The sequence below is a fragment of the Athene cunicularia genome (assembly GCF_003259725.1).
Source record: "Athene cunicularia isolate RWA chromosome 7 unlocalized genomic scaffold, athCun1 chr7_part1, whole genome shotgun sequence".
Lineage (NCBI taxonomy): Eukaryota > Metazoa > Chordata > Aves > Strigiformes > Strigidae > Athene > Athene cunicularia.
This window is the reverse complement of record NW_020799107.1, coordinates 37,051,450-37,062,131: the sequence shown is the minus strand read 5'-3', so window position 1 is coordinate 37,062,131 and position 10,682 is coordinate 37,051,450. Positions and strand designations below refer to the sequence as shown.

Below are 10,682 nucleotides of genomic sequence, written 5' to 3'. Positions count from 1 at the left end.
TTTTTTTTTTCCCTTTTTTTGATCCAGCTGAGCCCTTGGGCTGTGCTGCACCTGAGCAGCAGCTGCAGGAGGGGCAGAGGGAAGCTGGGCGATGAAGGTCCCAATTTCAGCACATCCTCACTTTGACAGTGACAAATGTGTTTGCCTGCATGACCAACAAATATTGGTTTTTCCACTAAAAGATCGTATATAGTGGCAGCATTGGAAAAAGATTTGCTGAACTGCTAAGACCACAAGATTTTTAAATGACTGTTTTATCACATTTAGGTTATGCCTTAAAAAAAAAAAAGAAAAAGAAAAAAAAAAAAAAAAAGTCCCCTTTCATTATGTAGAACTGTTGAACTGTTCTCTTCCCGTCACCTGCCCAGGTAATACACCTGATGTCTCCGCACTAAACCAGCAGCGGAGTCTCCCTCCTTGGAGACGTTCAAAATCCATCTGGACACGGTCCTGGGCAAGCGGGTCTACGTGGCCCTGCCTAAGCAGGGGGTTGGCCCAGACGGTCTCCAGAGGTACCTTCCAACCTCAACCACTCGCGATCCTGCGATAGTTTGCAGAGAAGTGGTTCCGAGAGGTGATTTCTAAGAGAATCAAGGCACTGAGTTACCCCTGGTGAAAGCTGGCTTGGGCTCCCCAACACCCCCGTCCCCCCCCACGGATGCGGGAGGCGAGGACTCCCCTCATCCCTCGCCAAAGCCCACGATGAACAGGTCCACGACAGACGTGCAGGTCCGTAGTCCCCCAAACCCAAGCCACTGATGGCTTCGTGCCATCCTCACACAGGCACACCCCGAGCAAACAAGGACCCATCCCCAGTGCCAGCACACGATGTTGTGCAAGAGTGTGCTCTAGACCCTGAGCTCCTTGCTCCACCCTCTCCACCCAAATTTCTGCCCCGTCACTACAGTGAGAGTGATGACTCCTTATGAACACCAGCACCCGGTCACAAAAACTATGGTAAGACAGCGGAGAGGGAGGGCGAGAGGATCAACAGCTCTCAAGAGATGCAACAGGTTTGCTCCTCCATTAACTCCAGAGTATTTTCCCTCTCTTCTACACTCTGCCCACAACACTTTGCCCATACCTGCACAAACCTCCCCAAAATTCAAACAGCAAGATGAAAACAGAATAAATATATTTTATGCTTCGCCTTTAAAGCTGCTAAATTTGTACTGGGGTGTCTTTGAAGCTTAGCGACCTTGAGATTAACGCGCAGGGAAAACATTTTTAAAATAGCCCTAGAAATTCTCTAAATCACATTCGCCTTCAGATCTGTATTACGGTGCTTTGTTCACTCAAGTTGTTTTGAGTTTTGAAAACATTCCCATGTATCTGTTTCTGAGAGAAACCTTCCGATGGAGACCAACAGTTTCACAATTCAGGCTATTCATGTTTTTAAAAGTAAAACCAGTGGAATAAGCCTTTGATTCCCTATTTATCTAGTTAAAAAGCCTGGCAGGCTGCTTGATTTCTTTAATCAGAAAATGATGTTAAAAGGTTTCCAAAATAACATCTAATGAGTTTTGAGAATGGATGCATGTACCATTCCTGCCGGGTCTCTGTACATTTCAGGTTCTTATTAACTGTTCATTTTTTTAGCGATTTCAGCAGCTTATCGGTAAGTCGCAGGATAACGCAGCAATCGCAGGAGGCTACGTGATCCTAAATGCACGCAGAGCCGAAGCCCCAGAAGGGGAATCCAGCGTTAAGAGTCAAGACTTGTTCTCCCCATGAACACCACCAGGAAGGTTTGCTGACAGCGGAGCTTAAAATTCTCCATCACAATAATGTGAAATCAGGACAATAGGTTTTGAAAATAAATGCTTTGAGTGTTCTTCAAAATTATATGTTATCATAACAATGGAGGGGCTGAATATATATCAAAAATAATCCTAAATTATTAGCAATTACCCTTATGAATCATAACCATCTTCAGATTCTGAAAAGCCATTTGAACATCTCAGCTGTGAAACTCTCCCATCGCTGACTGACACGCCAAACTCTGGGAATAAACCAAAGCCGAGAGCCAGCGCTGAGCATCCTCCAGGGAAAGCTCCTGGCTCCGGCTTTGGGATGAGCCCAGCACGCTCCTCACCCATGAGCTTTAGTCTGCGGGTCATGCAGGAGGTAGAGAGCAGAGCCAGAGCCACCCACGGTTACCTAAAGCATCGCTGGCCACGACCCCTCCCGTGACCTCCTGAAAAAAACCACAAACCAACCTGCTGAGATATTTTGCTTCTATTTCCTAAAAGCAAGGGCTGGCTGGGAGGGGGAGTCAGGCTCTGCTAAACGCAGCCCTGTTCTCCCCAGGGAGGCCCAGGAAGGGTCAGAGGACCCCGGGTACCACCCCTTCGGGATGAGCTGGGTCCGCTTCCCACGTGGTATTAGCTAAACAACTAAAAGCTGTAATTAAGGAAGCTAAGGAAAGCATAAAGAAATATTTATATTTCCAGAAATTAAAATTTCAGTGATGAGGCAGTAAATTAACTTAATCAAGTTGGGAGGCATCTATGAGAAATCATTTTTACACGATTTAATGAGAGAAGGCATTGGAAATGGTGATTTTAATCAGCCAAGTGGGATTTATAAGCAAGAAGATCCTGCTTAAACAACTCATTAGACTTCTCTAAAAAAAAATCTTTACTGTCCCTGCAGACAGTCAAAACAAGATTTATTGTATATATTTACTAATTCTCTAAATCCCTTGCTAAATTGCATATCAAAATCCAACTGATTAAAGCAGAAAACAAAGTCACAGGGGGAAAAAAAAAAAAAAAAAGTCTTCATAAGCACCTGCTAAAGAAAAGCAAGAGGCTTCAAGTCGAACGGCAGAGCTGACTCAACCCAAATGCTGTTAGGCCTCCTAAATCCCTATTTGTTATAAATACAAGGGCTGTGTTACGGTGAGGAATACTCAATGCCTTCTAATACTTTTTATAGTTTGTAAGTCACTTGCACCCTGGCCCACACCAGATGGCAATACCAGAGGACTGGCGCAGGAATAACAGGGGAAACGGCAGATGGGATCCTTCAGGTGATTTACCCCTAAGCTGTGCTGCCCTGCCCTACCCTAACCGCCGTGAAACGCCTCCCCGTGGCACCGCGCGATCACGCGCGTACACAGACACGCGACGATATCGCCCACCGGATCTTGAAAACACGATTTACAGAATAGTTCGAGGTTGAAGCGCTTGAAAACATGCCGAAGAGCCCTGAACCCACCCCACTGATCCTTCCAGTGAAGGATCCTTCCTTCCAATGACTTAATTGTTTCTTACTTTTCACGTTGACTGAGAAGTCTGCGTTTAGTTTTTACAGGTATTTCTGCCTCCTGTAGTTCCAGGCTAAAGGCCACTTCTCTCACGTCAGTCCGAAAGAGAAGAAAAATAAATATTTTTGTTATTTATTATTATTCCCTTGCCATCTAACTCTTTGGCGCTGGGGCCAGCAGATCTCCACAGGACATGGGAGAGGTGTGCGAGTAACTCAGCCCTTTACAGCGGATGTTGCAGATCTAAGCGCAGTTCCACAGCACTTCCCAGGCAGACACAGAAAATAACTGACTTGAAAAACAAACCAGGAGTGTAGGCTGAAAGCACTAGCTCCCCCTTTAGACTCCACAAGTTGAAGAACTTTGATGAATATCAAAGCCTTTTCTGTTAAATACCGTTAGCAAAGATCCAGGGTAGGACCCTCCTGCAGCCCAGGACGGGGCGGAGGGGAGCGAACGGCGCAATTCCTCTGCACTGCATTTCTGGGACGGGTAAAAAACCAATTTATCTCCATGGTATTGATGCTCTACAAGTCAATTTTACCAAAAAAAAAACCCACAGAAATTTTACCAAATTGCTCTACAAGTCAATTTTACCAAAAAAAAAAAAACAAACCCAAAAAACCAAACCAAAGCAAATAAGACAGCAGTTTTAGAAAACTGGGTGTATTATAAGGCTGCTCAGCGCCCAGGTGCAGAAGTCACGTTATTTTCTCAGGCCCTCTGAGCTGGCTGTCAAGTCTGGAGCGGCGGCACAGAGGCCCAGCAGCACATCCACTGCTGGGGAAGGGTTCTCCCCAGCTGCTGCTCTGCCCACGACACATCTACCCCCTCGGGAATGAAGTCAGCCGAGTGAAATTACCTGCTTTCATAAGGAAATGTTAGAGTCGGAGTCCAAATTCCAAAACTAGTTCCCAGGCAGGGTCTGCCGGGATTTGGCCCAACGGGGACCACTGCCCTGGTCTGCAGCAGCACAGGGATGTGGCCGCCGTGGCACCGGCCTCTGGCCTTTGGGAAGAGACCAAATGCCAAGGCAGCACCATTGGACAAATCCATCCATTTTCCTTGTGTTCTGGTATCGAAAGGAAGTCTTCTGAGTTTCAAAATCCAATTCAATTTCAACTCAATGATATAAAAAAAACGATTTTTTTTTTTCCATGCAGTAACTGATGGAGTCACAGATAACCACTACAAAGGCAGCTTTACAGGCTGGAAAGTAGGAAGTTCTTCACTCTGCAGTAAACATCTATTTTACTCCTGGGATGCGAGAGAAACCCATCATAAGAACAGGGTTGTAGAAGAGGCTTGCTCTCTGGAGGCTGCTGTCCTATCTGCACAGGTTTCACTCATAATTAAATTAAATTCCACTCCCAGTAGGATTAACAGAACATTGTGATTGTAGTTCAAAACTCAACATATAAGGTAACAGCTGAGATGTAAGGCAGGAGCCATCTGAAGGGACTCCCACGCTGAGCAGGAAGCTGGAAGGGCTGAAAGGCAGGTGGGAGCGTCGCCTGGAGCATCAGCTGGGCTGATGGTGGCAGCAGAAGTCATCCCACACCTAACAACCCGCCACATCCATACGTAACCCACCCCGTACGTAACTCAACCCGCCACACCCATACGTAACCCACCCCGTACGTAACTCAACCTGCCTCTCCGTTCAGCCTTAGCTCTCACCTCTGTCTGCTCCTTCTGGGCTCCACCGAGCCAAACCCAAAAAGAAACCCTAAACCCCTCTCCCATTTGCTTCAGATCAGTCCCCACTTCAAACACTGGCAGCTGTAACTTCGCCTAATTTGCAAATCAACCGCAGTTTATTTAATCTTCCTCCAACCTACTTCCCGCAGGCTGCACATTCATCATCCACAGGACTCTCCCGAACCACACGCAGATCAATCGGGCTCGCTCAGCCCCCGCGAGACCCGCCGGTACCGCCGCTGCTCTCTCCTGCCACATGAAATCGAAATTAATTGGAAAAGCCTTTTCAAACATGTGACCTACTCACTGACTTCCCGAGACAAAAAAAAAACAAACAAAAAAAAACAAACAACAAACCAAAAATGAATAACAGCATATTTTTTACACCTAACCAAAAATAGCACCCTGGTTTCCAAACAACTGTGAGTTATTTCTGTTCTTTCCACGCCAGCAGACATTTCAGACTTGTACCGCACCTCTGAGAGCAGGTACACACTGCAGCGAGGGCAGGGACCTGCCTTACACCGAGGAGGAGGAACGCACAGACCGAATCTCCTATCGGCTTCCTCTGCGAAACAGCCAACAGGGTAAGCTGCAAATTATTTTATAACATTCCTAATAATCCCCCTCAAATTACTGCTTCTGTTCTGGGGTGGCTGTGGGCTGCGAGATGCAAACCATAAGTTAAAATAACTTAAATGGAAGATTTCTGCAAGATATTATTTCCACGAAACCTGCTTTGCGTGATGTGTCCTACCAAGGCTGAGGTTGGCGTCTCCTGACCTTCAGCCAGCCCGGCCCCAGCAGTCATACTTCACAGCAGCAGACTCAACTTCTCAGAAAACTACCCGAGTTAAACCCAGTTCTTGCCTTAGCAGAGGTATTCAGGGACGTAACCCACATGAAACATTTCTCACAGTTCACAGACAGAGAGCACTGGGTGTTCCCGGAGCAGCCCCCACCTCGCCAAAGGTGGTTTGGCTTCAAGGTGAACGATAGGGGAGGTGGAAACTGTCATAAAGAATCTGCTGGGGCAGCACCAGGACAGAGAGATGTGTCCTGACTTTCTGCCAGTTTTAAACTTGCTAAGTGTCCACTCAAAAAAAAAAAAAAAAAAAAAAAAAAAAAAAAAAAAGCGGGGGGGGCATCCATCACATGAGATTGCCCTTACCCTTGTATTTACACGCTCCTGCTGTCACCGATACCAGTTCTCCTCTGGCCCCCCTGCCCTCCAGCTCTGTACTCTCCTCCTCTCTCATTTACTCACATTTTTAAAGATGTTTTTGAACTTTAAAACCCTTTCATCCCTTCGTGTTTTATCAAGATAGAGCACAGTTTTTGCTCTATTTTACCCAATATCCATCTCATCTTATAAAAGTAGGTCGCAAAATGTGCAAGCCTATGTGAGTTAGGCTTTGTAGGTTCAGAAAATACCTCCTTTATTTTTGTCCTGTGTATAATTTCTAAGTCAGAAATATTTACAAAAATAAACTCAACGGTATACAAACACATCTCTTTGTTTTAAAATTCTAACGGGTTATTCACAAAACTCTTTTTCTTCGATCCTTCCTGTTTTAAAACAGTTCTACTAGGGGAAAAAAAGACAACCCGGAGTTCTCTGGTCTGCATGTCAGCCCTGAAATCCTTACACGAGCCAGCTATGCTTACAGCAGGGAATTTTTCTTGAAATATCAGGGATATTTTCTTGTGCAGTGCAGACGACTCGCCTCTGCCTGCCCCAGCCCCACTGGGTACCCGGCTGAGCTGCTGAAATACTGCAGCCCGAGGCTGTTGGAGGTGGCCTCCTGCGCGAGAAAAGCCACCCAGCTCAGAAACTCTGGGACACCAGCATGCAGACCGCAGAAATGATCAGAAATATTCCGGATCCCCCCGCTAAGGGCTCCCCCGCAGCTGGGAAGGGAAGCCAGGCACTGGCCGTGGCATCCCCGCATCCCGTCGCTGAGCCACGGCAGCTGCTGCCACCCAGGCTTCTGCGCCCTGCCGGGAGCACCGAAGCGATCACCTTGGTAACAGACACATCGCCAAAAATCCCTCCAACATTTTCCCTTCGTAGGAAAACACGCCTCTGGCTGGCTCTGGCTTGCAAATTCCGGCCCTGCCGCTGGATTCAAGGGCAAGGTGAAGCCCCCAGTTTTTGGCAGGCGGGCGGTAAGACCAGTGGGGCAGCGTCTACCTGGCGGGGGGGTTTGCCCCCTCTACTCACCCGTGGTTTCCACGATGCCCTCCAGGATGACGACGATCTCAAACTGCTCCGTCTGCATGCTGCGCTGCGAGAGGTCGTAGAAGGGGCTCTTGGCATCTATCACGTGGCAGATGGTGAGCGGGGACACCAGGAAAAGCTGGTCGGCCCCTGTGCTGAAGCCCACGTCCAGCTCCAGCTGATCGAGCGGCAGGAACTCGCCCTCCGGGGTCTGGCGGGACTGGACGGGCAGCGAGGGGAGAGACAGAGAGAGAGAGACATCACGGCTGGAGCTAGCACCCAGGCGCCCCGCCAGCACCCCGCATCCCTGCCACCCACCACGCACCAGGCAAAGCCCCGTCTGGCCACGAAACAGGGGGAATCCCAGCGCGGGCCACGAAGAGCAGGGATGAATTCTATGTAACGCATAACTGCAGACCAACGTGGAGAACTGCTGGCCCGGAGCGCTGCACCCAGACAGGGCCCCCTGCCCGGGGGGCTCAGACAAGAGGACATTTTCCCCTCAAGATACCCAAAACCTCGCAAAATCCGTGCTGTGATGGGCGGTGAGGGCTCACGGCCACCTCAGGGTCCCTCCCACAAGGGACTGTCCACAGACTCCTTGCAGAAAGGGGCAGCAATTGGATTAATTACCAGCTTTTCCCCTAATAAGTTCCCCAACACTGACTAACACCAACTAACATCACCCCCCCCACCTGAGCACGCAGCTCTCCAGGGAAGTTTTCAGATCCCTCCCTTTTGACAAAAGCAGCCCGGAGAAGGGGATGCTGTTACTGCTTTGGCCCGAGCTGCCCGCTAACACACTCTAACCCCAATTTAACAAATCCATAAAAATCACGCCTCGAGCTGAACCCCCAAAGTCCTCACCCCGGCTCGTGTGCCACGCTGCACACCCCGGTCCGAGGGAGCACAGCCCTGCCCGAACACCCCCCTACAGCTTCCATGTCTTCCCCCCAGCCCCATTACACACAGGCAGGAACAAAACGTTACAGCCTTTCCGGGTCATTACTTCTGTTACAGAATTCTCCATTATTTGCCGCTCAGATTTTTTAAAAAGGTTTTACAAACTGTTGCGTTCATCACACGCAGCCAAAAACCTGACGCTAAATCGCTGTTTGAGACGCACTTCCGTCATTCCCGACATTTGCAGCGGATGTGAAACTTCCCATATCGGGCAAAACCACTGACTTGAAATGGGATGGATTTTTTTTAAAAAAATTTAATTTATTTTTTTTTTAAAAAATCCCATTGCGGAGGGTGCAAGGATGCCGGGTGACCCCAGGGAGGGTTTGGGGGGTGCAGCTACAACCGAGTCCCCCCGAGGTCGGAGGCGGCTGGGAGCCTAAAAGCAAATGGCAGCAGACAGAGCAAAACCGGATTATGCGCCTCGCTTAGGATTTGATTTCTATTTTTAAAATTTTCCCTGAATGGTGTCTGGATTTGAAAGGGATCTCATCCCAAACAAACAATCGTGCGTTTCACTGCCGTCAAGTTTCAGCTCAGAAATGTGCTTTAATTTCTGCGTGTGAAAATTCAGATTTATCACACCTGCCTCTCCTACCCCATCCTAGCACACGCCACGCAGTTTTAGATAAAGACATCAGAGCCAAGAAAACATCTAGAGCACATCTGCATAAATATCCTGCCATAGGTTTTTGTTTGTTCTTTCTTTAGATAGGAGTCTAGTTTTCATAAAAAGGCAAAACCACGAGCAAGACACCAAATAGCACCCATAAGCAGGGCAAGGAGCTGCTCTAGGGAGGGAGGTGCTCCCATCAGACAGCCCGCAGCCCTGCGATACTGTTGTAGCCACAGGGGAGGCGAAGGCTGGCCCAGGGCCACCAAAACCTGTCCACCCGCCCGGGCTTTGGGACAGAGGAAAACGGTGGCCCCGGGTCAGACCCAACGAGCAGCCGCAGTTAGGAACTGCCTGCACCGGGCTTCGTCAGCAGTGCTGACGGTTTGGAGAAGTCCGTTAAAGGTCTGGTTGGAAAATCTTTGCTAGTTCAACCCTCTGGTTTCTCTATTTCCGTCTTCAGCTGCTGCTGCTACTCCCCGAAATGTCCTGGCTTTACGGGGTGCTCCTCCATGGATGCTTTCCGAGGCAGCACCCAGTGGTACCCGCCCTGGAACCTCCGCCCGAACCAGCCAGACACCCCCTACCAATGCACAGAAGAGGATGGAGGAGCAGGGCGAACTATTATTTTGAAAAAAATTCCACTATAACAGACATCTTAACAGATGGAATAGCCATGGAAAAGGGGTTACAAGGCAACGCGGTACTCGAGCCAGGCACAGTCCAAAGAAAGAGGTGTGAACTACAGGAGGGCGGGGGGGGGGGAAACGATGGGGAAGAAAGGTTAAAAACGGGTGGGCTGCGGGGGAAGGAAACCCTGCTCCCACTCCCACGGCCCCGTCACGTCACTACCGGCACCGGAGCTGGTGGGATTCCCGGGGAATTCAGACCGTCCCTCACAAAACCCTCCTGTTTCACAGCCGCGGTAAAACCTTTCCATTATTCAGCTGTGAAGTCACACACACCAAGTAGGATTGCTTCTGCTCTGAGGGAACCGAGATAAAGATTGAGAGCTAAAACATTAGAGACAAACCAAATATTATTTTACAACTCCCCCCGAGCTGCGGGCAGCGCTCAGCCCAAGGCAGGGCCTGAGAACTCGCACGACTGACCGGTTCGCTGTCCGAGCCAAGACGTTTCTAGGGAGAAACGACCTTGAGTGACTCTTCTTGACTCAGTGTAATGCAGGGCTGCGAAGCCTCATTCAAGTTCTTTACAATCCTGGAGATTCATTAAAAAAAAAGTGACTATGACAATGAATGAGCCTTCGCACTAACCTGCCACTTTTAAAGTTTTCTATTTGGGTTTTTTCTCCACTATGAGCTAAGCTTAACTGGGAAAAAAAAAATTATATATTTAAAAATGAAAATGTATCGGGATTTCCAGTTTTACATAGACTGCAAGCAAGCAGAATGACCTTTAACCAAAAAAGAAGCGTTTCAGCAGAGAATCTGTGAGCAGCCCTACAACTAACTCAGCCCCCAGGTTTTGACACAAACCTGCAGTAAGTTATACAAAACTCTGAAGCAGCAGTGTCCCCCCATCACATACTCGTGCTCCTGGGAGCCGGAAAGACCTTCTGTGGCAGAACCCCCGGGGCGAGAGATCCCTCTGCCTGCTGCAAACCTTTTTTTTTTTTTTTCTTTCCCCTTCTCTTTTTTACCCTTTTTCATTTTTTCTTCTTTTATCCTTCCCTTCTTTTCCCCCTTTTTCTCTTTCTCCCTTCTTTTTTTCCCCTTTTTCTCCCTCTTCCCCCTTTTTCCTCCTTTCCCCCCCCTTTTTCCCTTCTTTTCTCCCTCTTCTTTCCTCTTCCCTCTTTTTCCCCCTTTTTTCTCCCCTTCCCCCCCTCTTTCCCTCCCCTCCTGTTTTCTTTTCCCCCTCTTTTTTTTTTTTTTTTTTTTTTTTTTTTTTTT

The 10,682-nt window shown here is 48.4% G+C and overlaps 1 protein-coding gene across 1 annotated transcript in view; it reads right to left on the bottom strand.

Moving 5' to 3' along the window:
* The window catches only part of KCNJ3 (potassium voltage-gated channel subfamily J member 3), a 45,062-nt gene extending 36,734 nt beyond the window's left edge, over window positions 1-8,328 (bottom strand). The window contains exons 1-3 of the mRNA XM_026852539.1: window positions 8,262-8,328; window positions 7,519-7,694; window positions 7,197-7,413 (exon numbers count right to left, since the gene is read on the bottom strand). Of these exons, the coding sequence (XP_026708340.1) occupies window positions 7,197-7,413; window positions 7,519-7,694; window positions 8,262-8,328 (460 nt within the window). The remainder of the gene's footprint in view (window positions 1-7,196; window positions 7,414-7,518; window positions 7,695-8,261) is intronic.
* Window positions 8,329-10,682: the final 2,354 nt, after the last annotated feature.